The 24,677-nt window shown below is 50.9% G+C and overlaps 1 protein-coding gene across 4 annotated transcripts in view; it reads right to left on the bottom strand.

Annotated features, from left to right (window-relative positions):
• The window catches only part of PTPRU (protein tyrosine phosphatase receptor type U), an 89,360-nt gene that overhangs the window by 22,435 nt on the left and 42,248 nt on the right, over positions 1-24,677 (bottom strand). For 3 of the 4 annotated variants that reach the window (XM_007461831.1, XM_007461833.1, XM_007461832.1), the window contains exons 11-16: positions 24,386-24,488; positions 21,458-21,731; positions 20,641-20,677; positions 19,726-19,864; positions 12,553-12,710; positions 308-498 (exon numbers count right to left, since the gene is read on the bottom strand). In XM_007461831.1, the coding sequence (XP_007461893.1) occupies positions 308-498; positions 12,553-12,710; positions 19,726-19,864; positions 20,641-20,677; positions 21,458-21,731; positions 24,386-24,488 (902 nt within the window). Of the gene's footprint in view, positions 1-307; positions 499-12,552; positions 12,711-15,495; positions 15,526-19,725; positions 19,865-20,640; positions 20,678-21,457; positions 21,732-24,385; positions 24,489-24,677 lie in introns of all 4 variants that reach the window. The other variant, XM_007461830.1, reaches the window with a different exon arrangement.

Genomic DNA, 24,677 nt, shown 5'->3' with positions numbered 1-24,677 from the left:
AGGTCAGGGTCAGTGTTGGTGGTCAGGTTCATATCAGGAATAGAATAAGGATCCCTGCAGGGTCCAGATGGAGACTGAGATAAGATTCAAGATCAGTTTTCAAGTCAGGGTTAGGATGAGAGTTAGAAACCAGGTCAGTCTGAGGTTAGGATCAAGGTCAAGGTCAAGGTCAAAAGATTAGGTTGAATTTGGGGACTGTCAGAGCATGGGTCCATCTAGGGCTGGGCTGAGGGCTGCCAGGGTCCACAGGGAGGAGCAACCAGGCAAGGCCCTGGCGAGGGGTCCTGGCTGGACTGGGCCCGTGCACCTCATACTCCTGCTTGAAGCCGTAGCCCTCGGCCGTCTTCATCTGGTTGATGTGCTGCAAGAGGTCGGCCACACGCACCGCAGGATGCAGCTGCCCCGTGTGGTACGGGGAGCCCTTCCGGCCACACGGACGCCGCGGTGAGCCTCCCAGGAGGCTGCTGGCCTCAGTGACCCCACCACTGCGCTGGTCTCCTGTAGTCAGAGAAAGGGAAAGGGGTTTCTGATACACACGGGCCCCAGCCTGGGGAACCCCAGTTGGACTCAGGGGGCCGAGGGAGGGAAGGGAGCACGGCCAGCGTGGAGGACACCTGGGTTGTTTGCTGGAGCCAAGCAGCTGGCTGGGCCCACCCTGTGTGACCCTGGGTGGCCCCTTCCCTGCTGTATCTCAGTTTTCTCATCTGTAAAATGAGGGGATTGGTTCATATGAATTCGGAGGGCCCTTCTGGTTCAGCCCTGCCAGCTGTGATCCCGTGGTCCCCTCACCCTCCTGGGCTCCCCTGCAGGGCCCACCCCTCTGTGACTTCACCTGCTGCCTGCAGGGGGAAGTGCTCAGCAGAGCCCATGACATCCCTCCTTCCTTCCCCTCTTCCAGGGAACAATCTGGAACATTGACAACTCCCAGCAATTACCCCCATTCAAAGACAAGCAAGTCCCGAAACTAGCTGCTGCTGCCACCCCTTCTGCAGATTAACGGGAAGCACCTGAATAGAGGCGTTTCTCCTGCGTAAGCATTTCCATTGTCAGCCTGTGCGTAGGCTCAACCCGCGGGGAAGAGGCGGAGAGGTTCACAGTGCCCCACGTGCCCCAGGAAACTATCCTCTCCCTCCAGGCCACCCACTTCCTGGCTCTCCTGGTCAGCATCCCCAAGGCCATCCCACCCTGGTCCTTAGATCAGGTCCTGGGATTGAGAAAACAGTCCTGCCCAGCCACACCCACCTTCCAACACTCACTCCCACACTCATTCCCTTCTCCTGGCCTGGGAGAGGTGCAGGGGCTCATTCTCCGCGTGTCTCACCGCTGTTCTCTGCCCAGCGGGGCCTAGATGCCAGCCCTCTCCCTGCCCTGTGCCTTCACACATGCTTTTTCTCTGCTTCAAACACTCCCCCCTGTATGCCTGGTGAACTCATACTCATCCTTCAGGCCTCAGCTAAAATGACCCTCCTTGGGGAGCCTTCTCTGGCTGGTGCCTGGCCTCTAATTCCTAGTCATGACTAACAGACAGAATGAATGCAGCACCGGGACGGACACCACCACCTCCCTCCTCTGTGCAGCTCCACTTCCCCGAAGTCCAATCTCTGCCTCTTCAAATCAGGGAGACTGCAGGCCCTGCTTGAGTTCCCCTTCCTGTGCTGAGGTTTGAAAACTGCCTCCAAGTAGAAAAGTGATGCCAGGCAAGGCTCACCTCATGTGTTTCTCTTCTCTCGGGAATCACAGTCATGAGGTACCTGGCACCCGATGTCTGAAAACAACTGTTTCACGTATTTTATCCAGATTTCTAGTTGCTTACAGCTGGAGTGCAAGTCATGTGCCAGTTACACATTCGTGGTCCAATGCGCCAAACCCTTAGTTTTTCAGATAGGGAAACTGAGATCCAAAGAGGAGAGATTTGCCTAATGTAGTGGTTGTCCAAGTGTGTTCCAGAAAATACTGGTTGTGCCAGATGACTCAATGGTATTCCATTAAAAAGAAGAGAAGGAGGATGAGGAGGGGTTCTACGTTTTAAAGGAGTCTGTGCAATTGTTTTAAACAAAAATAAGTAGGTTTTTTTTCCCTGTTAAACCTCTCAGGGCTTCCAACAAGTTAGTGTGTATTTTAAATCTCCAAGAAATGGAGGAAAATAGCAATGTTTCACCTCCCTCTTTCACCACGGAAAGCTTGTTTCATGAAACATCCTCAGGGGAACACAGTGTAATATGGTGATTAAGAGACATGCTCTGAAGTCAGACAGGCCTCAGATCAAATCCCAACTCTGCATGTGACCTTGGGGATGTTAATTACTCTCCAGAAATTTCCCTTTTCATATGACAAATGAAGATTAAAACTGTTACTCTCCAAGATGATGATGTAAGTATTCAATAAGATAACGTGTATGAAGCACCCAGCCCAGTGTCTGGCACATGAGCACCTGCAGATGGGGCTGTTGACATGATCAGGAGCTTCCAGGAAAGGGAGGGACCTCTGGAGTCCCAGAAAGCCAGGGCAGCTGTTTGACAAGAGGTGGCCTTTCTGTCTTGGTCCTTCTCTACCGTAGGATCTTGGTCCAGGACCTGACAACTCTAAAGACCATCTACCACAGACACACAAGACAAGCACAAAGGTTTCAAGAAAAAAAGATTTCTGCTGGCTCAAAGAACTCAGAGATGAAGGGGTCCTAAGTGTTCTTCATGGAAACCATGCCAACAGCTCCATAGAGAGCTCTCCAGGTGCAGAATGCAACAGCTCATCCCAGAGATCTTGAAGGGTTGGAAACCTTGATACAGCCTCACAAGTAGGCATGGAATCATCTTGCAATGGGTGAAGACAAGCAAAAAATCCCACTTGCTTGGGGTCCAGACAGGAAGCCAGAGCCAAAGCTGGGCGGCTTCCAGCTGAGCCCGAGAGCAACACAAGATGTTCTACAAATAAGACCACCAGAAGACAAAGGATGATGAACAATTATGCTGCCAAGAAGACCCTCCATTTCCTGGGGCCCAGAGAAGACAGGTCCTTACTCTTCTCACCCATGAATTACCATGGGATTTCACTCACACTCACACACACACACACACACACACACACACACACACACACACACACTCCACCCCCGCCCCGGCCTCTCCCATACACACACATACCCCAAGAACCAGCTTGCCCACAGCTGGAAGCCCCTGAAAGGGAGGAAGAGAGGAAGGAAGGTAAGAGCCAGCCATCAGCTTCAAGGTCACCACTCAGGGGCTCTCCCAGGCTCTCTCCAGCTCCATTATGATTGTCGGACAATTTTGGGGAGTAACCACTGGATAGCTGATGTTTTGCGGGGAGGGCTGAGGCCCAGAGGAAAGAACACTGGGTGTGGAGTCGGAGAAGCCTGGATTTGAATTCTGACTCAAGCCACTTGACCTCTCTGGACCTCAGTTTCCTCATTCGAAAATGGAGATCCTCAGATTTTCCTCAAAGATGGGCACTTTCCCCGATTCCCATCCACCCTCAGATGAAGACAGGCCACCGGTTATACAATCTAGCAGCATATTATATTTTTCCTTCACCATCTGCAATTAGCAAATAACTTTAAAGAAACACAGTCTGTAATAATAGCTAACAATATCTAACATACTGAGTGCTTTCATATGCCTAGCATGATTCTTAAGTCATTCAATCCTTAGAATATCCCTATGAAGTAGGTGCTATTGTTATCCCCCCTATTAAACAAGGAAACTGAGGCCCAGAAGGGTTAAGTTACCTGCTCCTTAAGTGGAAGCATCAGGATTCAAACCCAGGCCCAACTGACTCTGGGATCCTCTTGTCTTTCTCTGTTTTCCTCTCCCTGATAAAGGGGCATTTGTGGTGTCAAATAAGGTGCACTGGTTCCCACACAGATCAAGAGCTCCGGATGGACAGGGCCCAGAGGGTTTGAGGGTTTTCATAGGCAAGATCAGAGTCGAAGGGGGCACATTCCAACATCTTGGGAACATCCCAGCTCAACATTTACTCAGCACGGGAAGTCCCTATTTAAAACTTCCATATTGAGGATACATCAAAATCAACATGGCTTTCTGTTCTAAACCACAAAACTCTGGCCTCCACTGTTTGGAAAGAAAAGAAGGAAGTGGCGGCTAGACCAGCATGGGGCATAAAAAAAGAGAGAGAAGCCTTGAGACTGAGCTCCAGTCTCCTGAATACACCTTGAGCTTCCCAGCCGTCACACCTTCCCCGTGTCCTGCATCCTGCCTTCAATGCTCCCACCTTCCTCACCATCAGTCAAATCTTATCCATCTCAGCCGAAACCCTGACCTCCCCTGCCCAAATGTGTATCTTCTCAAGACTACAGCAGCACTAACTGTCCCCACTACCCCCTGGCAATTAGCCTAGTGTGGACTTCCCTGGGTCAATCTCATCTCCCCAACTAGTCAGTGAGTTCCTTGGGAGCAGAACCCGTGTTTCCTGCCTCACTGCATCTCTTCATAAGACTCAGCAGCAAGGCATGTGCCCACACCACCTTCACCTCCCACTCTCCCCAGCACCCACTTGAGTTTTCAGCCCAAGCAAACCTCTCCATGTCGTCCTCTGTGCCCACCTCCATGCATTTACACATGCTGTTCTTCATGCACATCTGCCTTTTCCTTCCCATCTCTGCTGGTCCAAATCCTACCCGGTCCTCTAGGCCCAGCATGATACAGCAGAAACAGCAATTTGCAATTCAGAAAGACCTGAATTTAAATCCTGACTCTGCCACCTTCTGCTTGATCTGGACAAGTGATTCTCCTCTCTGGGTCTCTGTTTCCTCATTTGCAAGATGAAGGGTTGATAACAGCTACTACTGTGTGTGTAAATTTAATGAGGGAGGTCACAAAGAGAACATGATGCATAAATGCAAGTCAATGAATTTGAAAACATAAATGAAATGGACACATTCCTAGACAACTATAACTTACTAAAAGTGTCTTGAAAAAACCAGAAAGCTTGAATAGTCCTTTACTTCTTTAAATAGATTGAATTAAAAGTTTAAAATGTTTCAATAAAGAAAGCAAAAAAAAAAAGATTATTTCACAGGTGAATTCCACCAAACTTTCAAGGAGTCAATTACTCCAATCTCCCATGATAAGGAAAAAAGAGAAGAGCCCTCAATGCTTTTTTTTTTTTTTTTTTTTTTTTTTTTTTTTTTTTTTTTTTTTTTTTTTTTTTTTTTTTTTTTTTTTTTTTCCGGTACGCGGGCCTCCCACCACTGCGGCCTCTCCTGCTGTGGAGCACAGGCTCCGGACGCGCAGGCCCAGCAGCCACGACCCACGGGCCCAGCCACCCCGTGGCATGTGGGATCCTCCCGGACCGGGGCACGAACCCACGTCCCCTGCACCGGCAGGCAGACTCCCAACCACTGCACCACCAGTGAAGCCCTCAATGCATTTTATAAGACAAACAGAATCTTGATACCAGAAACCAGACAAAGACAGTATAAAAGAAGAAAAATTATAGGCCAATCCCATTCAGGAATACAACTTTAGAATCTTGAACAATATTATAATTATACTGAATCCAATAATTCATTTTAAAAAATTATGCATGATGACCAAGTTGAATTTACCCCAGGAATTGAAGGTTATTTTAACATTAGAAAATCTAAAAATGTCACTCACCTCACTAACAAACTAAAGGAAAAAAATATGGCATCATAGTAAATCCAGAAAAAAAAGCATTTGCTAAGTTTAATGCCCATTTAAAATAACATCTCTTAGCAAACTAAAAACTGAAAGGAATTTTGTTAATCTGATAAGACGTTTCCTCCAAAAACCTATGACAAACTTCATTCTCGCTGTTTTAATGTTAGAAGCATTTCTTTTAAAACCAGGAAAAGAAGACAATGATTTCTGCTATAACCACTTCCGTTTGAGGTTCCAGCCAGTGCCATGCAGAAAGATAAGGAAAAAAAGGATAAGAAACGAGAAGTAAGAAACAGAACTGTCAATATTCACAGATCCTTTGTACTCAGGAAATCTGAATGATTCTACAGACAAATTAGAATTAATCAGAAAGTTTAGACCCTGAATAGCCAAAGCAGTCTTGAGAAAGAAGAACAAAGCTGGAGGTATCAAGCACCCACTTCAAACTATACTACAAAGCTATAGTAATCAAAACAGTATGGTACTGGCAGAAAAGCAGACATATAGATCAATGGAACAGAATAGAGAGTCCAGAAATAAACCTACATACATATGGTTTATTAATCTATGACAAAGAGGAAAGAATATACAATGGGGAAAAGACAGTCTCTTCAACAAGTGGTACTGGGAAAACTGGACAACTACAAGTAAAATAATGAAACTAGACCATTTTCTCATACCATATTTAAAAATAAACTCAAAATGCCTTAAAGACGTAGGCATTTTTCCAAAGAAGACATGCAGATGGCCAACAGGCACATGAAAAGATGTTTAAAATCACTAATCATCAGGGAAATGCAAATCAAAACCACAGTGAGATATCATCTCACACCCATCAGAATGGCCATCCTCAAAAAGGCAAGAAATAACAAATGTTGGTGAGGATGTGGAGAAAAGGGAAGCCTCCTGCACTGTTGGTAGGAATGTAAATTGGTGTAGTCACTACAGAAAACAGTGCAGAGGTTCTGCAAAAACTTTAAAATAGAACTACCGTATGACCCAACAATTCCACTTCTGAATATTTACCCAAAGAAAATGAAAACACTAGTTCAAAAAGAGATATGCACCTCAATGTTCTTTGCAGCACTATTTATAATAGCCAAGATATGGAAGCAACCTAAGTGTCCAATAACAGATGAATAGGTAAAGAAGATGTGGCATACACACACACACACACACACACACACACACACACACAATGGAATATTACTCAGCCATAAAAAAGAATGAAGTCTTGCCATTTGTGACAACATGGATGGACCTGGAGGGTATTATGCTTAGTGAAATAAATCAGACAGAGAAAGACAAATACTGTATGTTTTCACTTATGTGTAGACTCTAAAAAGCCAAACAAATAGACAAATATAACAAAACAGAAACAGACTCACAGATATGGAGAACAAATTAGTGGCTGCCCGAAGGGAGAGGGGTGGGAGGATGGGCAAAACAGATGAAGAGGATTAAGAGGTACAAACCACCAGTGATAAAATAAAGTAGTCACAGGGATATAATATACAGCACAGGGAATATAGTCAATAATATTGTAATAACTTTGTATGGTGTATAATCTATAAAAATATCAAATCACTATATTATATACCTGAAACTAAACCAACTATACTTCAATAAAAAAAAGAAGTTTATCAAGGTGTATGGATATAAGATCAACATCTATACATATAAAAATCAACTGCATTTCTCTATATGACCAATACTTAGAAATATGATATTCTAAAAATGTATCAGTACCATTTATGCTGGGAAAACTGGACATCCATATGCAAAAGAATGAAGTTGGACCCTTATCTAACACCATACACAAAAATTAACTCAAAAAAGACTAAAGACCTAAATGTAAGACCCAAAACTATAAAACTCTTAGAAGAAAACATAGGGCAAAAGTTTCATGACATCAGATTTGGCAAGGATTTCTGGGCTATGACACCAAAGGCATAAGCAACAAAAGAGAAAAAAAGACAAAATGGACTACAACAAAATGTAAACATTTGTTCCTCAAAAGACACTATCTGCAGAGTAAAAAGGCAACCCACACTATGAGATAAAGTATTTGTAAATTGTTCATCTGATAAGGATTAATATCCAGAATATATACAGAACTCCTAAAACTCAACAACAAAAGGACAAACAACCCAATTCAAAAATTCTCCAGATAAAATACACAAATGGCCAATAAACACATGAAAAGATGCCCAACATCACATCATTCAGCATTAGGGAAATGCAAATCAGAACTATGAGATACCATCTCACATCCATTACGATGGCTGCTATAAAAAAAACTGTCTTGAACAGAAAACAAGTGTTGGCAAGGATGTGGGGAAAACTGGAACCCTTGTACACTATTGGTGGGAATGTAAAACGGTGCATCCACTGTGGAAAACAGTATGGCAGTTCCTCGAAAAATTAAAAATAGAACTACTATATGATCCAGCAATTCCATTTCTGGGTATATACCCAAAAGTATTGAAAGCAGGGCCCCAAAGAGATATTTGTATACACCCATGTTCATAGTAGCATTGTTCACAAGAGCTAAAACATGGAAGCAACCCAAGTGTCCATCAACAGACGAATGGATAAGAAAAGTATGTGTATACATACAATGAAATATTATTCAGCCTTAAAAAGAAAGGCAATTCTGGGAATTCCCCAGCGGTCCAGTGGTTAGGACTCTGTGCTTCCACTGCAGGGGATACGGATTCGATCCCTGGTTGGGGGACTAAAGATCCCACATGCTGTGCGGCGTGGCCAAAAAAAATTTTTTAATAAATAAATAAAATATTTTTTAAAAAGCAATTTTATAAAACACTTAAGAAAACAAAGGCAGTTCTGAAAGATGCTACAACATGGATGAACCTTGAGTACATTATGCTAATAGAAATAAGCCAGTCCCTAAAGACAAGTACCGTATGATTCCACTTAATATGAGATAATCAAAGTCATAGAGACAGAAGGTAGAATGGCGGTTGCCAGGGGCTAGAAGGTAGGGGAAAGGGGCGTTTAATGGATACAGAGTTTCAGTTTTACAAAATGAAAATTGATCCAAAGATTCAAAGCAAATTCATCCAACAAAGTTTTCCAAGGAACTTGAAAAGATGATTTTAAAATCTGTAAGAAAGAGAATGAGCGCAAATAGAGCCAAGACACCCTTGATGAAGAACTAAGGCTGAGAAGGTGGGGAAAGGGGCGTTTAATGGATACAGAGTTTCAGTTTTACAAAATGAAAATTGATCCAAAGATTCAAAGCAAATTCATCCAACAAAGTTTTCCAAGGAACTTGAAAAGATGATTTTAAAATCTGTAAGAAAGAGAATGAGCGCAAATAGAGCCAAGACACCCTTGATGAAGAACTAAGTTGGGAGGGCTTCATGTGTCAAAAATCAAGACCTAGATAGCTAGTTTGCTATTGGTACAGGAATCACCAAACGGGCCGCTGAAAGAGAATAGGGACCCAAAACACAATCCATATATGTATGGGAATGTGATATATGATAAGGGTGGCACTGCAAATCAGTGGTGAAAATATGAACTATAATACCTGATGCTGGGACAGTTGGTTTTCCCTAATCCTTAATTCATATCACATACAAAAATCAACTACAGATGGATAAAGATTTAAATGTGAAATGCAAAATATTAAAAGTTTTAGACAAAAGTAAAAAATATCTTATGACCTTGCACAAGGAAGAATTCTTTAAGCAAGCACAAAAAATAGAAATCAAAAAGGAAAAGATTGATGAACTTGACTGAATTGAAATAAAAATCTGTTCATCCAAAGATACTATAAATAACCTGCAAAGATGAGCCACAAATTGGGAGAAGATATTTGCAATTCATAAGGGACAAATGAGTCTCATCCCAAATATATAAAGAACTCCTAAAAACCACTAAGATAGCAACAGAAAACCGAACAGAAAATTAGGTAAAAGACATGAACAGGCATTTTATGGAAGAAGAAACCTGAATGGCCAATGATGATTTGCAAATATATTCAACCTCGCTAGTAATCAGAGAAATGTAAATTAAGACTATAGAGAATTACCATCTTATAAAAACTAGTTTGACAAAAGTGAAGAAGCCTGGCAAATTTTGATCTTGATGTGGAGCAATGGAAACTTACACCCTGCTGTTAGCAGTGAACACAGGCAAAGACACTTTGGAAAACAATCTGACACTGTCTTATAAAGCAAAACAAGCACATACTTTATAATCCAGCAGTTCTTCTCCCAGAATCTGCTGTGCAGGTGCATCTGGAGATTCATTTAAGAATGTTCACAGCAGCCTCGTTTGTAATGACAAGAAAACTAGGAACAAATCAAATGCCCATGGATGCCAGAATGAAGAAATAAATTGTGATATATTCATACAGTGGAAAGCTATACATCAGAGAAAATAAATGAACCACAGCAAAACATCCACCTGGGTAAATATTGGAAACATGGTGTTGTGTTGAAAAATAGAGAGCAATTTCATTTCTATCAAGCTCGAAAATGAGCAAAATTATATAATGCACTGTTTGGGGGACACATGCACATATGGTAAAATTACTCCCCAAAAGGTAGGAAAGTTATAAACATAAATTTCCGGGGAATATTTACACGTAAGAGGGAGGTAGGGGATATGGAAGGGGCACCCAGATGACGTTCAAATTCACCAGCGGGGTTCACCGGTGTTTGGTGTATTATTATGACTTTATGATTTTCATAAATGTTATTTTTTGTACAAATCAGCACTAAGTAGAATAAAAAGATATGTGATGAAGCAATTTATGACAAGCTCCTAGCACATACAGCTGACTCACTATACTCTCCCTGCAGGCCAGGTATAGCACTAAATGATGTACACACATTCTCTTATTTAGTCCTCCAGCAGCCCTACCAGCAGAGATGATCTTTACTCTCACTTTACACACGAGGAAGCAGACATCCAGAGAGATTAAGCCACTTGCCCCAGGTCATGCACCTAAGGGGATCTGAGATGCAAACTGAGGTCTGACTCCCAAGCACTTCCTCTCACACAGCAGGAAAGAGACTGCTCTGATCCCGCAGCAGCGCTCCCTCCTCTGAGTCCCCAGAACTCTTCCCACAATTAACCTGTGAACTTGCACTCCTCTTAGATGAATCTGTGTCTAAGTCCTCAGTTTTCCTAAAGCTCCTCCAGGACAAAGATAATACCTGTGCCTTCTCTGTATTCCCAGGGCTGGTGCTGGTACCCAGCAGGATGCTTAGTACTGTTGGTTCGGGGTGTTACAGAATCATCTGATGTGGGGCTCTGGGCTGTTGGCTCAGAAGTCTGGGGGAGGAGTGCCTGGGGGCCACGAGGAAGGGCCGGGCACTCACCCCGGGGGCTGTAGCCATGGCCGTCCATGAAGGAGAGGCCCAGCCGTGAGTCTCATCCCAAATATATAAAGAACTCCTAAAAACCACTAAGATAGCAACAGAAAACCGAACAGAAAATTAGGTAAAAGACATGAACAGGCATTTTATGGAAGAAGAAACCTGAATGGCCAATGATGATTTGCAAATATATTCAACCTCGCTAGTAATCAGAGAAATGTAAATTAAGACTATAGAGAATTACCATCTTATAAAAACTAGTTTGACAAAAGTGAAGAAGCCTGGCAAATTTTGATCTTGATGTGGAGCAATGGAAACTTACACCCTGCTGTTAGCAGTGAACACAGGCAAAGACACTTTGGAAAACAATCTGACACTGTCTTATAAAGCAAAACAAGCACATACTTTATAATCCAGCAGTTCTTCTCCCAGAATCTGCTGTGCAGGTGCATCTGGAGATTCATTTAAGAATGTTCACAGCAGCCTCGTTTGTAATGACAAGAAAACTAGGAACAAATCAAATGCCCATGGATGCCAGAATGAAGAAATAAATTGTGATATATTCATACAGTGGAAAGCTATACATCAGAGAAAATAAATGAACCACAGCAAAACATCCACCTGGGTAAATATTGGAAACATGGTGTTGTGTTGAAAAATAGAGAGCAATTTCATTTCTATCAAGCTCGAAAATGAGCAAAATTATATAATGCACTGTTTGGGGGACACATGCACATATGGTAAAATTACTCCCCAAAAGGTAGGAAAGTTATAAACATAAATTTCCGGGGAATATTTACACGTAAGAGGGAGGTAGGGGATATGGAAGGGGCACCCAGATGACGTTCAAATTCACCAGCGGGGTTCACCGGTGTTTGGTGTATTATTATGACTTTATGATTTTCATAAATGTTATTTTTTGTACAAATCAGCACTAAGTAGAATAAAAAGATATGTGATGAAGCAATTTATGACAAGCTCCTAGCACATACAGCTGACTCACTATACTCTCCCTGCAGGCCAGGTATAGCACTAAATGATGTACACACATTCTCTTATTTAGTCCTCCAGCAGCCCTACCAGCAGAGATGATCTTTACTCTCACTTTACACACGAGGAAGCAGACATCCAGAGAGATTAAGCCACTTGCCCCAGGTCATGCACCTAAGGGGATCTGAGATGCAAACTGAGGTCTGACTCCCAAGCACTTCCTCTCACACAGCAGGAAAGAGACTGCTCTGATCCCGCAGCAGCGCTCCCTCCTCTGAGTCCCCAGAACTCTTCCCACAATTAACCTGTGAACTTGCACTCCTCTTAGATGAATCTGTGTCTAAGTCCTCAGTTTTCCTAAAGCTCCTCCAGGACAAAGATAATACCTGTGCCTTCTCTGTATTCCCAGGGCTGGTGCTGGTACCCAGCAGGATGCTTAGTACTGTTGGTTCGGGGTGTTACAGAATCATCTGATGTGGGGCTCTGGGCTGTTGGCTCAGAAGTCTGGGGGAGGAGTGCCTGGGGGCCACGAGGAAGGGCCGGGCACTCACCCCGGGGGCTGTAGCCATGGCCGTCCATGAAGGAGAGGCCCAGCCGCTCATCCTCCTGCAAGGTGCTCTGGTCCGTGAAGCTCCGGTCCACGGCACTCATCATGTGGGTCTTCTCCTGGCGGTAGTTGACCGTGGCCTTGGTCATGTTCACTGGCTTCCTGCAGAGGAGGGTTGATGGGAGACATGGGTGCTCAGCTGGGCAGGACAGCAGCCAGAGGTAGATGGGGAGGCCTGGCAGTCAGGGGCCCTTGAGGCCAGGAGCCAGTCTAGAAGCATCTCTGGATGCTGAGGGGGCTCTGCCTCCATCCTTTGCCCACCAGACCCAGTGAGCTGCTGCCTCCCCTAAGAAGGACTGGGCAGGGTCCCTGTCCTTGGGACCTTTGATGACAGCAAGGGATGGAACAGCAGTGGCCTCAGGCTGGGATCTGCCTCCTAACTCTCACTGGCCCCAAGGGCTCGGGAAAGGGGGGAAAGTCACTCTGGGTGACTATTTTGGTGTCACAGCAGACAGTCACTGCACCCCAAACAAGGGAGATGCCTGCCCCAGCTCCAGCCCCAGCAAGGCCCATAGGTAACCTTCCTTCTTCCGTCCTCACCACACAGCTGCCCTGAGTTTTCACTGGGCACAGGATGACTCCAACCATGACTTCTTCTTACCCCCCAGAACCCCCAGAATGGTTGCACCACAGGCCACACCAGACTTGTAAAGAAATCCACGCGGGGTCCCTATTCCCGTCACTGCCCACCAGTCCATCCAGCCACCGGAAGCAGCAGAGAGAGAAGTCGAGAGGCCCCAGTCCCTCCCGAGAGGACAGAGCTTCTGGAGAGCCCCTGGGCAGAGGCCACACACAGCCCAGACCTGCAGCCCAGCTTTACAGATGAGGATGGCAGTTTGTGACCCCAGGGAACTCGGAGGAAAGTGGGAGGGAGGACGGGGCGGGGAGGCAGGCGCCACAGCTCCAAGATCGAGGGGCTGCGCGACGGGCAAAGGGAAAGGACTTGGGACCTGCGCTGAGACTGGAGAAGAGCCAGGGCCCAATCACAGGGAAGGCTCGGGGCGAGAGAGCCGTTCACCTCTAGGCGCTACAGCATGCAGGGTGTGGGGCAGACCTGAGAGAGGACTTCCGGGTCACGCGGGCTCAGGGACACTGGTCATCCATGGAGATGAAGAGGCCAGTGCAGGGATCCCCCAGACAAACAGGCAAACTCCACTCAGCCCCTCCTGGCTCAAGAGCCGCCTGGGGCCCAAGGGGGACAGGATGACCTCTGGATGCCCCTCCTGCCAGGACCTCGACGTCCTTCCTGTGCTAAGATGGCTCTGTGTCCACGCTGGGGACCGGTGCTGCTGTGCACTGCGGTGGGTGCGGCCTTCCCAGTCTGGACAAGAGATGGCTCAGCAGGCCCAGGCCTCCAGCTCCCAGCCCCACCCGCGGGCTCTGGCCATCACCCTCACTGTGGCCAGGGCAGAGCCAAAGGCCCATTTGGGGGCAGGTGAGAAGAGGCCTCTGTGGCTGCGACCTTGACCATGAACATAAGAGAGAAGGTGGAGGAGGAAGCGAGGTGAGGAGGGAGAAGGGGCAGAGGACTGACAGAGCAGGAGAGAACAGGGGCCATGACAGGGGCAGAGAGAGAGGGAAGGAGACGGAGGGAGGGAGGGACAGGTCACCCAGCGGCCACAGGGAAGACAGGCAGAGGGCAGCCCGTCAAGCTGGCCGAACAATGGTGCCCAAGGAGGGCCTGTCACCATGGTACCGGCCTAGAAGGCCTGCGGGGCTGTACCCCAGGGCTCTGGTCCCACCCGGGCCTCCTGGTGCACTTGGAAGAAGAACCTGAAACACCAACCAACCAGGTCCACAGACACAGCCAGGAGGGACACCTCGCACCGAGGCCTCCAGCCCATCTCAGGGTGCGGTCAAGCAGACGCCACGCAACATGGACACTTGGAAAAGTTCTGCGTTTAGGTTCCAAATTAGCTGCAAAGTAGAGAGGGAGGGCGAGCTGCCTTGTCAGCAGCTCCTGGCAAAGCCGAGCTGGAGGCTCCACGTGAGTTGACGGGGGTGTGGTTGCTGGAAAAGCCAGTGTGACGGTGGGTGACTTCCCTGCAAGAAGAGGGTCCAGGGAGGAGGTGAGAGACCACCATCCTCTGGGCTGGCCCGGGGCCACCTGAGCCTGCTGTGCAAGGAGGGGACAAGCACAGGTAAGGGGAATGTTCTGGAAGGCTTGCAGGGTCAGCGATCAGAGGCAGGAAACAGAGCAGCATGGACAGACCGTGGAGTCCAATGGGGCCTGGCTTGTAACCCCAGCTCTGCCTGTCCTGTGGCCTCTGAGGAGTCCCTTAACCTCCCTGAGCCTCAGTTTCCTCATCAGTAAAATGGGGTGATCACAGTGCCTCTTCTCAGGGTTGTGCAAATTCTGTGTGAAGAACTGAGCCCAGGGGAGGTGCCCAGGAAATGGTGGGTCTGAGGAGCTGGGGTCACCAGCTGGAGAAGGGCTGGTGGCACCCTGGGAGCCGTGTGCACCGTGTGGAGAGCTGCCATCTGTCTGCCCCACACACACGCGCACAGAGCTGTGGATCTGGAGTGGGACCCGGGTGAGGACCTTCCTAGACGCGGACTGTGGTCTGACATCAGGAGGTCCCACCCAGCAGGAGTGGCTCAAGACACAAGGGGCTGCCTCAGGGGCGAGAGGACACAGAGGCTCAGGGAGGTCGAGTGACTTGCCTGGGGTGGCTCAGCAGAGCCAGGTCTGAAACTGAGACTCTGACCACAAAGCCAGAGCTCCTGACCTCCACGCAGGAGGACGACAGGGAAAAGAGAGACAGAGCAGAGGAGGGAAGCTCAGAGACAGGGTGGCCGTGGAGGAGGGGCTGACGCCAGGCCAGGCCGGGGTGGGGGCAGGGGCTCCCCAGGAGGGGCAGGGCTCTGAGGCAGGTACGCTACTTACGGGTAGTAGGAGTAGGCATAGTGGTCTCTCCTGGCAGCGTGCAAAGAGAACAGCACAGGTGGGCCACGGTCCTTCCCCAGGCCGGGCCCAGGGCAGCACCCCCGGCAGGGAGGGGCCTGGTGCTTTCCGTGCCGGGGACGGGGTTGGCCGGGAACCGACAAGTCAGAAGGGCCTTCCTTGACCCAAGGGCTGGCCGGGCTCAGTCTCTGAGGACTAGGACCCAAGGTCCCTTCTAGAACCTTCCCCAAGCCCACTGCTGGAGTGAGAAGGAGGTGGGGAAAGGGCCTGGAGGGAAGCAGAGCTTTCACACACAGTCATACACGTGTTCACTAAGAGAAATGCACTGCACGCTCACATATGCAGACACACTCATCTGGATACACACGCTCACACACAGAAACACAATGACACACTCATGCACTTACAAACACAGATATTTACACACATGCAGACACTCGTACACATGTATTCAAACACACACTGACACACACAGGTACATACACAAACACACATTCACAAACACACGCTCACACACACAGACGCCTGCGCTCACACACACGGACACCCCCACGCACACACTCAAGGTAACTGCCACACTCTCCCCTGTGGACAGTCCCCACTGCAGTCCCCGTGCCGCCCACCCCTGCAGGCCCCTCTACCCCTGACAGGACAGCCCTCTGCACGCACCTGTGCCTGAGAGGGAACAGGTGGCCGGGGCAGGGGACACTGCGGCCTCGTCACCCACCCAGACTGCCCCTGGGTGTGGGGTCCATGAAGGGAGCCGGGTCACCCCCTCACGGGCACCCAGAGCACAGGGAGGTCAAGAGCCCTGACCTGACTGCCAGGTACCAGCAGCGAGGAGTGGGGGCAGGTCTGATTCCCAGCTCCCAGGTGGGGAAGCCAGTCCCGGGAGAGTCACGGTCTGCCTGGGGCTCTTGGGGGTCAGTGAGAGTCAAGAACAGGCCCAGGACCCTGCCCCCAGAGCCAGCTCCCCCTGAGGCCCCATCCAGGCCCACTCCGGGGTCCTCCACTCACCCACCCAACGTCACCCATCACGGCGGAGGGAAGAGAAGGAGAGGGGAGGGGAAGACTGAGGCCCGGCCAGGGCAGGAGATTGGCTCGAGGTCACATAGCATGTCACCCACCCCAGGGACAAAGGGGGGGTCCAGGGCCCTGAGCTGTTCACAGAGGCCCTGAGGGGAGGGGGGAGGGGCTGAAGGAGTGGCGTTCTTCTGGTATCAGCTGAAATATCATGACTTTAAAAGAGCCTTCCCTAAGGAGTCTCCCACAGTCACCAACTACATTATGTCCCCCTTTACCCTCTCTCTGCCCCCCACCCCGACACCCTGGTCTTTTCACAATTTGTAATTACGCATTTGTGCTTTTTCTAGTTTAATGCCAGTCCCCCCACTTATAACCACAAAGCACAAGAGGACAGCATCTTTGTCGCTTTTGCCCACCACTGGATCCCCAGGGCTCAGGACAGTGCCCAGCACATTATATTCCCTAGATATTTTACTAAATTGAGTAATCAATAAATGAGGAAAAATAAATAAAAGAACTCCACCTTTATGAGCTTCCATTTCCCCCTCTAAACAAGTGAGGTTAATAATAATCTCCCCATGGCAAGCATGTGCTCAGCCCTTCCCTGCCCCCTCCTCCTGCTGGGTTGGCAGGGGCGGTTCAGGAGGACCCAAGTCCCCTGGGCCAGACCTGGGGACACACAGCCAACAAGACAGAACTTCTTCCAGCCCCATGCAGCTCTCATCCCAGCAGGGAAGAGAAATACTGAGCAAAGCGCTGCAAGCATGTGAATGAAGTGCCGGGGTTGGGGGGGCCGGGCGGGGAGGGCTGCAAAGGGATGTGGGGAGGGTCTCTGGAAGCGGAACCAAGGGATCCAACCGGCCAGGGGCACCCCGGAGTTCCCCAGAGCAGGTGCATCCAGCCTCACTGTCCGCAGGGTGGACCAGGGTGCACGGGGGCTAACTGGGAGCTGCCCTCCCTCCGCAACCTCCTAATCTGTCCATTACATCTGTACCCCAGGTTGATCGGAACACCCCCATCCCTGCCAGAGCTTCTCTGTCCCATGGCACCCCACAATGCAGACTAGGGAAGCCCTCAGGAGCACAGTGGACCCTGAAGGCCAGGCAGGATTCGGGGGATGCAGTGAGGTGCTACAGAATGGGACCAAATGGCTTTTAGAGGACCTAAGGAGGGGCAGGGGGGTGGGGGAGTGGGGTGGATCCTAGAGGCTTCCAGTAGCAGCTGCATAAAGTGGAGGGTTTCCTAGTGAGGCTCTGGCAGCATCTCTGACCCATCCTCTCCTGAGCCTGGCGCTCTCTTTGCAGGGGTGGGTAACATCCCCTACATTGCCAATCTTCCCTTGAGGGTAAATTTCTAGAGCCTCAAATACCACCTGCAACCCCCAAGATCTGACCCCTCCCTTACAGCCCTGTCTATCTGCACCACTACCCAGCCCCCAGGGCCTTGCCACTTACAGGAACCTACTGTGTGCCAGTTGTGGTGAGGCCCTTCACGTGCCCAGCCGTGAGGAGGATGGGCTTTGCAGTCAGGCCTGGGTTCAGTCAGGACCTGCCACTTAGCCAAGTGACATGGGCAAGTCGCTTAATGATAGTTTCCTGACCTGTCTAAGGGACTTAGACCTGCTTCGTGGGCCAGGATGCAAGAAGGAAAAATTCTCTGATGTATTCTGAGTCCCAGAACAGTGCTCCGTACACAGTAGGTGCTCAATAACTCCTGTTCTAATGGCTGATGTGTATAGAACTCCTGGCACAGAGTAATATTCATTAAATGATAGTTTAAAATATTTTGCCTCAGGAATCTGTACAGGGACTGCGGGAAGGGAAAAATCAGCCCAGCACTCTGGACTGGACATCCCCACGCCACCCCAACGGCGGCATGCCCCACCCCCAGACTCTCTAGGAGAGTTTTTCTCTTATCATTGCCTGGCCTCAGGCAAGGGGGCCCTGGCCAGTTCTCCCTCATCTCCCTGGATCCTGCTTATCTGCTCCTGGCATCCTAGAGACCCAGAGCCAACACACCCATGTGTGCCCAGCCTGGCAGCAGCAAGGGCTACAGAAGCCAGAGCCCAGGTGGGGAGAGGGTGGAGCAGGCTCTGCCTCTGGCTCCCTGGGTGACCTTGGGCAGGTCCATGCCCCTTCTGGGCCTCAGCATCTCCATCCCTCAATTAAGGGGCTTGGACCACAGTGTCCTGGGGCTGCCTGGTGGGGAATGCGGTGGGGTGGGGAGGGAGAGCAAAGGGGTCTCAGAAGTCCCCACTCGGCTCCAACCCGAGGCTCAGCCTTCAGCTGCTCCATATACTGAGCTCCCAGGAGAGGTTTATTTGGTGTTTTGAAGATGGGTTCTGCTGCTTTTGAAAGACTGGAAAACCACTAGACTAGACGTCCTTGAGCTACATGGCAGCCCTCAGTTTCTGGGCTCTGAGCCTCTGTAATTCTAAATTCTGAGATTCTCAGAATCTCAAATCCTGGATTTCTAAAACTCCAAAATTGTAAATTCTGGATTCTAAGATATGCTGGGATTCACTCTGCCCACTGCAAAATGCACTGGGAAAATGCATCGCTCACAAACACAAGGACTGGACCTTTGAGGCCCAGGAGATGGCACAGACAGAAAGGAGGTCTCCCCTGAGTCATGGGCCCAGGAGGACTCCTCAGGGATCAACAGTAACAGAGTCCAGGGCAAGCTAAGCCCAAGAGAAGGTGGGGCCTGGGAAGCACAGAGGGTCCTTGCTTTGAAGTGGAGTGACCCCTGCCCCCACCTCAGGATCAACACCACAACCCCGTGGTTAGGGCAGACAAGAGAGCAGAAGACCTTCGGGGGGCTGAGGATTCCAAGACAGGTTACCTCCACATCATCCCCATCAGAACAGCCCAGCAGGCACAGGAGGGCGGTGCCCACGCCCAGCACGGCTCCTTGGCAGCCGGCAGTGAGTGCCCTTGCCTGGACAGTGGCACCCGGCACCAGCCAGAACTGGGCTCCAGCCAAGCCACTCTAGGGCAGCTCCATTTGCAGAGTCTCGGGCTTCCCCCAACCCGGCTTGGGTCCATCCACAGGCCTGATGCCCAGGCTGGCAGCCCTCCACACACCCGCCAGGCGACTGCCTGACCAGCCCCCAGCCTCCTCTCTGCTCACCAGGCCTCTGACAGAGAGAAGCCTCGGGTGGGCCAGGGCACCGGCCTCACTCACCCCTTTCGGATGATAATAATAATGGCCCCCAGGAGGAGGATGAGGACGGCAAGTCCCCCTGCACAGATGCCCAGGATAAGCCCCATCTCCTCCGACCTCTGGGACACCTCCAGGGGCTGTTTGCTTTCCTTGCAGGCAGCTGGGAAGAACAAAGCAGAACAAAGGATCAGAGGGGAGATCAGGACCACCTTAAGCCCCAAGGAATAAACATCTGCCCCTCATCCTCAGCACATGTCCTGCCTTTCAATCAAACCCATCTCCTCATCATCCCTCACACCTTCCGCATTCCCGTGGCAGAGGCTTTACGTGCCCTGTGCCCCTATCAGGGATATCAGCTCCCTTCACCTCTCTGCCTCCTCAAATCCTCCCCGTCCTTCAGTGGACGGGAGATGGAGGATGTGTGGGGCCTTCAGACCCCACCCTTTTGCCCTCCTGGGAGGCAATGGAGGGAGAGAATTATGTACCCAGGGCATGGTTAGGGCATCTCAGGATGGGGAACCAACCACATTCCCCATCTGGGAGCAGGGACAATCCCTACACCACAGGGTCCACGCTGTCCCCACTTCTCCCCACCACAGGAAAGGGGCAAGATACAGACCTCAGTGTCCAGTACCCACCACCCCCGTGGCCCGACCATAATGGCTCATCCTCCTCCAGGCCCCTGCCAAGGCCCCTTCTGTGACCATGGCAGGATGAGGGTTTGTCCCCACTGCCCAGTCTGCAAGAAGGAGCCCTTGAGGTGGGGCACATAGGGAGCAAGAAAGGGAAATGTTTCCTGACCCCCAAGCCTGCCAGACCACCCTCCTCTGCTCCCACAGGCCTGGGGACCCAGGGTCCACCTCCCCAGAGCCCACCTCCCCAGAGCCCAGCAAGTAAGAAACCCGCTACTGAAGGACTGAACCCAGAGGGACTTACCTTTCCTGGCAATGCGGATGCAATTCAGCCGGGTCTCCTGGAGGCACAGATGGGGGTCTCAGCACCGCTGAAGCCAAGACCTGACCCTCCCCAGAGGGAATCTTAGACAGCGTGTCTTGGGCCTGGTCAGGGCTTTTCTGGCGTGGACTGTTATTAAAGACACCCCACCTGGCAAGAGGGCCTGAGGGGAACCAGGGAGGGAGGGGCCAAGAGGGAAGGAGCCTGCAGTAGGGTAATGCCTTAGGAAAGGGGGATGAGATGGGTGGGAACAGAAAGAAACAGCATGGGAAGAGGGCTGGTTGGGGGAGGCGCTCAGAAATGAGGGTGGGGCCTAGATCCAGGGGTCTGCTAAGGAGGGGGGCAGCCTGGGAAGGAGCTCTCCGAGGAGGGAGGAGCCTGGAGAAGGGCGGGGCTTCAGGGAGGAGGCGGGTCCCAGGCCTCCTCAAGGTCTGGTGAAAGTGGGAACCTGAGATGGACCCCCTCTGGAGAGAGAGGAGCCTGAGATAGACCAGGGCCTCAGGGGGCAGCAGGGACCAGGCTGGGAGCTTGGATAGAAAAGAGTCTGGGGAAAAATGGTTCAGGAAGGGGGTACTGCTGGAGAGAAGCTGGCTGGGGTTAGGAGGGCGGGGCTCAGGTGAGTGGGCGGGGCTGGGAGTGGGAGGAGCTATCGGAGGGCAAGGCTCATCAGCGGGGGCGGGATCAGGACGGGGGGAGGGCCTGGAGGGGGTGGGTCTCTGACCTCTGTAGCAGCCTGCTCCAAGGTATCGCCAATCCTGCCCCCCAGCAGCCCCCGCCACCACCCCGGCCGGCCCCTCACCCCCTTCAGGTGGCTTGTTGCCTGGAAGTAGATGAGGTAGGCCTTCCTGGGCTCAAGCGGTGGGTTCCAGAAGCCACGATAGGTATGGTTGTCCCCCACGGTGAAGGGCATGGCCTCAGGCAGACTGCTGGCCGCCAGTTCGGCCCCAAAGTAGTGCACCAGGCCTCGGGCCAGCGCCGCATCGAAGGTCAGCGGCACCGGGAAGCAGTCCTGGCCGCCCGGCTCCCGCCGGAGTCTCCGTGGCCGCTCCTCCTCCACAATAACCTGGTACACACTGGCCATGGGGAGGGGAAGCGGTCACGGTTGCCAGAGAACAGGGAGGGCCATCTGGTGGCTAAGGGCGTGGGCTTTGGGGTCAGGCCCAGGAGAGGGCTCATCTCAGCTCTGCCTCTTACTAGCTGGGCAAGTCACTTAAGCTCCCTGGGCCTCAGTTTCCTCCTCTGTAAAATGGGAGTGATTACAGGACTGTTACATAAGGTAGAGGTGAGGAAGGAGGCAAGTTTAGCAAGCAGCCAGTGCCTGTCAGCTGTTATTACTGCAACTAAGGCTGAAAGAATGTGAGCCCTGCTTAAGGGAACCAAGCCCTAAAGCCCCACCCTGACTCCTCAATGAGTCCTCCAGGGCCTGGGAACCCCTAGCCTCAGGCTCCAACCAGGTTCCCGACAGGTCCCTCTAGGCCACAATAAATTCGAGTAAAACATGATGCATTCACTCATCCAGAAAGTGTCTACTAAGCTCAGACATGGGCCCTGTGCTGGGCACTTGGGGGATGTAGGCTTCCTGGAACTGCCCTCCAGTGGGGGAGCAGGTCACTTAGCAGGCAAACGAGGTCACACTAACCCTACATCTCGAGTACCCTCCCAACCCGGAGGCAGCCTTGAGACTGCAACTCTGAGCCTGCCATCTCCCGGTCCTGATGGCTGATTTGTGTTCCCTGGTCTGTATTCCCTCTGACTTGTGTCTCCTGGTCCCGACTTGTGTGTTTCTATTTATTTTCATCACGTTACTGAATGGCCTTGCTGTGAACTCTTCCAAATCCTCTGTGGAACAAAGCCAAGAGTAAATAAATGAATGCTGACAAATTTAAATATTTCCAGTCCCGGCCTCGGTCACATCTTGGCATGGGATACCCCATACTGACAGCCTGCACTCTGGCAAAGTAGAAATGCCTTTTCCTTGCTCTCCAGCTGTTTCTTTTGAGCTTCCAAGTTGGGAGGGACTCACCCCAGCACCCTGGGATTTGGGCCAGACAGGTTCATTCCATCACTAACCAGCCCAGGCCCTTGTCAACCCTCCATTTCCCAGGCTGATGTGAGGCCTCTCCTGTCCCGAAGTCCCACCAGGAGATGATAATAATCATTAGCCATGAATGAAACACATCTTGATCTGGGATGATCCCCATGATGCACCTAAGGGAGGCTCAGAGGGGTGAAGGGACATGACCAAGGTTGCACAGCCATCAGGCCTCTCCCCCTCACATGGTCCACCCCTTGCCCTGACCCAGCCCTGCCATCATCATCCCTGAGAGACGGTGACCAGGCCTGCACACAGGATCCCCCAAGGGAAAAGGAAAGGAGAAGGTGATGCTGGTTTCCCAACTCCTCCCAGATTCAGAGAAAACAGGGCCCTGAGGCTCCTGCAAAACGCCAAATGCCCCTGAGATGCCCAGACTTTTTCCTGGGGTCTGGGAATCAGCCCAGGGCAGGCTTTGCAGTGGCAAATACAGGGGAGCCAAAGCAGGAGAAAAGAGTGGAAGTGGGGAGGAGTGAGGAAATGAGGGGGTGTCAAGGGCACCTGGGAAACCCACTGCCTTCTTGGGGGGCTTAAGAGGACCCTCCCATGCCCAAATGCAGGCTGTCACCCTCTCCCAGTGCATGAAACTTTATGGTAGGAGGGGGTGGACCAGAGGGGCAGGGAGGCTCTGTGACTTCAAGGAAAGGTGCAGGCTTTGCAGACAAACCTGGCTTCCAAATCCCAGCGCTATCGTTTACCAGCTCTGTGGCCATGGAGGCTCATTATTCAGGCTCTCTGGGCCTGTTTCCTGATGTGTAAAATAAGGGTACTAATACCCACTCCACAGGCTGCCACGAGGATAACATGACTCATGCAGGTAAAGTCCCTAACACGATGTCTGGCTGACAGGAAGTATGTGCACACATTCCACAAACACGCTCACTCTCCTTCACACACTCACACATCACACACACATCACGTGTCCTCACCACACGTGCATACACGCGCACACGCGCACGCACACACGCGCACACACACACACACATCACATGTCCTCACCACACGTGCATACACGCGCACACGCGCACGCACACACACACACATCACGTGTCCTCACCACACGTGCATACACGCGCACACGCGCGCGCGCACACACACACACACACACACACACACACACATATCTTGTCTCCAGCACCTTCTCCCCAACAGAAACAGCCACTATGGTATCAGCTTTCTCTGCAAAGAAGTGGGGAGGCCAAGCTCTTGGCCACTCCAGAGAGATGGCCCCATCTGGCTGGCTGCACTAGCCTTCCAGAAAGCCCATCTCTGTGTCTCCCTGGATGGGATCCTCCAGGGAAAATGCTGGGAAAAATAAGGCCCCCAGAGTTCACTTCTCCAAGGTGCCAGAAGGAGGCCCTCTGGAGAGGGCCTGAACAGTCCCCTCTCCAGGCTGGATGTTGTCCAGATATCTCATGACAGTCACCACCAGGCACCCTGCGGCCTCAGAGGGGAGCGGCTGCAGGCGTCCTGCCTGCCCGGGATCACAGAATGTCCTCCTCCTGACACTCTGAACCCTTAGTGTGAGACTGAGGAAGGACAAGGGTGAGCTGGCCTGGGTGGGGACTCTGGGTCAGAGGAGGGGCCTCTTCCCTATGGCCCTGACCCCCCGCCCCTCCGTGCAGGCATCCGCACCTGATGGGCGCCCCGCGGCCCTGCGCCGGCCTCAGCAGCACGGTGATGGTGTTCTCAGACTCGCCCAGCGGTGACGGCATGTCGGCATAATCAAAGCTGGGAGCTGGGGAAGGGGACAGGACGTAAACACAGAGCCTGGCCACTGGACCAGGAAGGTCAGGCCTCCAGCCTCCTTGACCCCTGTCCTCAGATCTCTTCCCCTTCAGCCTTTGCCTCCTTGTTCCCTCTGACCTGAGCTTCCCTGACCCCTGACCTCAGCCCTTGGATTCCACCGATCACAGTCTCTAGACTC

The sequence above is a fragment of the Lipotes vexillifer genome, unplaced genomic scaffold (genome assembly GCF_000442215.2).
Source record: "Lipotes vexillifer unplaced genomic scaffold, Lipotes_vexillifer_v1.1 scaffold699, whole genome shotgun sequence".
Lineage (NCBI taxonomy): Eukaryota > Metazoa > Chordata > Mammalia > Artiodactyla > Lipotidae > Lipotes > Lipotes vexillifer.
The sequence above is the reverse complement of the archived record's forward strand: the minus strand, read 5'-3'. Positions and strand labels throughout refer to the sequence as shown.